General features: G+C 46.1%; 1 protein-coding gene across 1 annotated transcript; it reads left to right on the top strand.

Moving 5' to 3' along the window:
* Window positions 1-224: 224 nt before the first annotated feature.
* On the top strand, window positions 225-707 carry LOC145950472 (uncharacterized). Its single transcript, XM_083061563.1, has one exon. It carries the CDS (start codon window positions 225-227, stop codon window positions 705-707), a length of 483 nt encoding a protein of 160 aa, XP_082917689.1.
* The last annotated feature ends 404 nt before the right edge of the window (window positions 708-1111 follow it).

Raw genomic sequence — 1111 nt, forward strand, 5'->3', positions numbered from 1 at the left:
AATCTGTAAATTGAACATTGTTGATGAACCTCATGATGTTGTAATCAAGTTAGCATATTGCATTCATATTATCATAACAAGTCTTGAGAAGTGCTTCAAGTGAGAATTCTGTCATAGAAAAGTTTGTAATTGAAAGTGAAGATCCAAAAACTCTGATAAATTTTTAAAGGGTCATTGAATCCAATTCACCCCCCTCTTGGATTTGGCCATTCTTTTCTATCACAATGGTCATCACCGTGGAGGTCACCAATTGGGAGGTCCACAAGACGCTGATCAACCAAGGAAGCTCGGCTGATGTCCTATACTGGTCGACGTTCCTAAGGTTAGATATCCCTCACTCCCTTATCCAACCTCACACAGGACCTCTAGTCAGTTTTGCAGGAGAACGAGTTCACACTCGAGGGTACGTGGATCTATTGACAACTTTCAGAACCTCTCCTGATTCAAGGAGAATCATGGTCCGCTACCTCCTCGTCGAGGCCAATACGTCGTATAACATTATCATCGGCAGGCCTACCCTAAACCAGCTAGGAGCCGTGGTATCCACTCCACACTTGACAATGAAGTTCACAGGGAATAATGGGAAAATCATCTCAGTTAGAACAAACCAAAAGATAGCTCGGCAGTGCTATGCCGAAAGTCTGAAAGTCTCGTCATCCGAAGAGCGTCGCAAAGGTGACCCTCCCACTGTAGCTCACATATCCTAGGTTGCCATCATTGACCTGGATCCAAGGTCGGAATCCCATGACGAACGGCCAAGTCCCATTGACGAGCTCGACGACCTTCAAGTCGGCAAACTCCCTAGAAAATGTACAAAGATAAGCAGACAGTTAAATCCGGAGTTACGGCAACAACTTGAAGCCAAAATCTCCAAGAATGCCGACCTCTTCGCATGGTCCAGTGCCGACATGCCAAGTATAGATGCTAACTTTATCTGTCACAGATTGGCAATCCACAGAGAGGCAAAACTAGTGGCCCAGAGGAAACAGAAGGTCAACGGTGAGAGGCGAGAAGCTATCATCACCGAGACACAAAAGCTGCTGAACGCGAGCTTCATCCGCGAGGTCAGATACACCACGTGGCTGGAAAACGTAGTACTGGTGAAGAAGAG

This window comes from Cajanus cajan, chromosome 8 (genome assembly GCF_000230855.2).
Source record: "Cajanus cajan strain Asha chromosome 8, NIPB_CcT2T_4, whole genome shotgun sequence".
Lineage (NCBI taxonomy): Eukaryota > Viridiplantae > Streptophyta > Magnoliopsida > Fabales > Fabaceae > Cajanus > Cajanus cajan.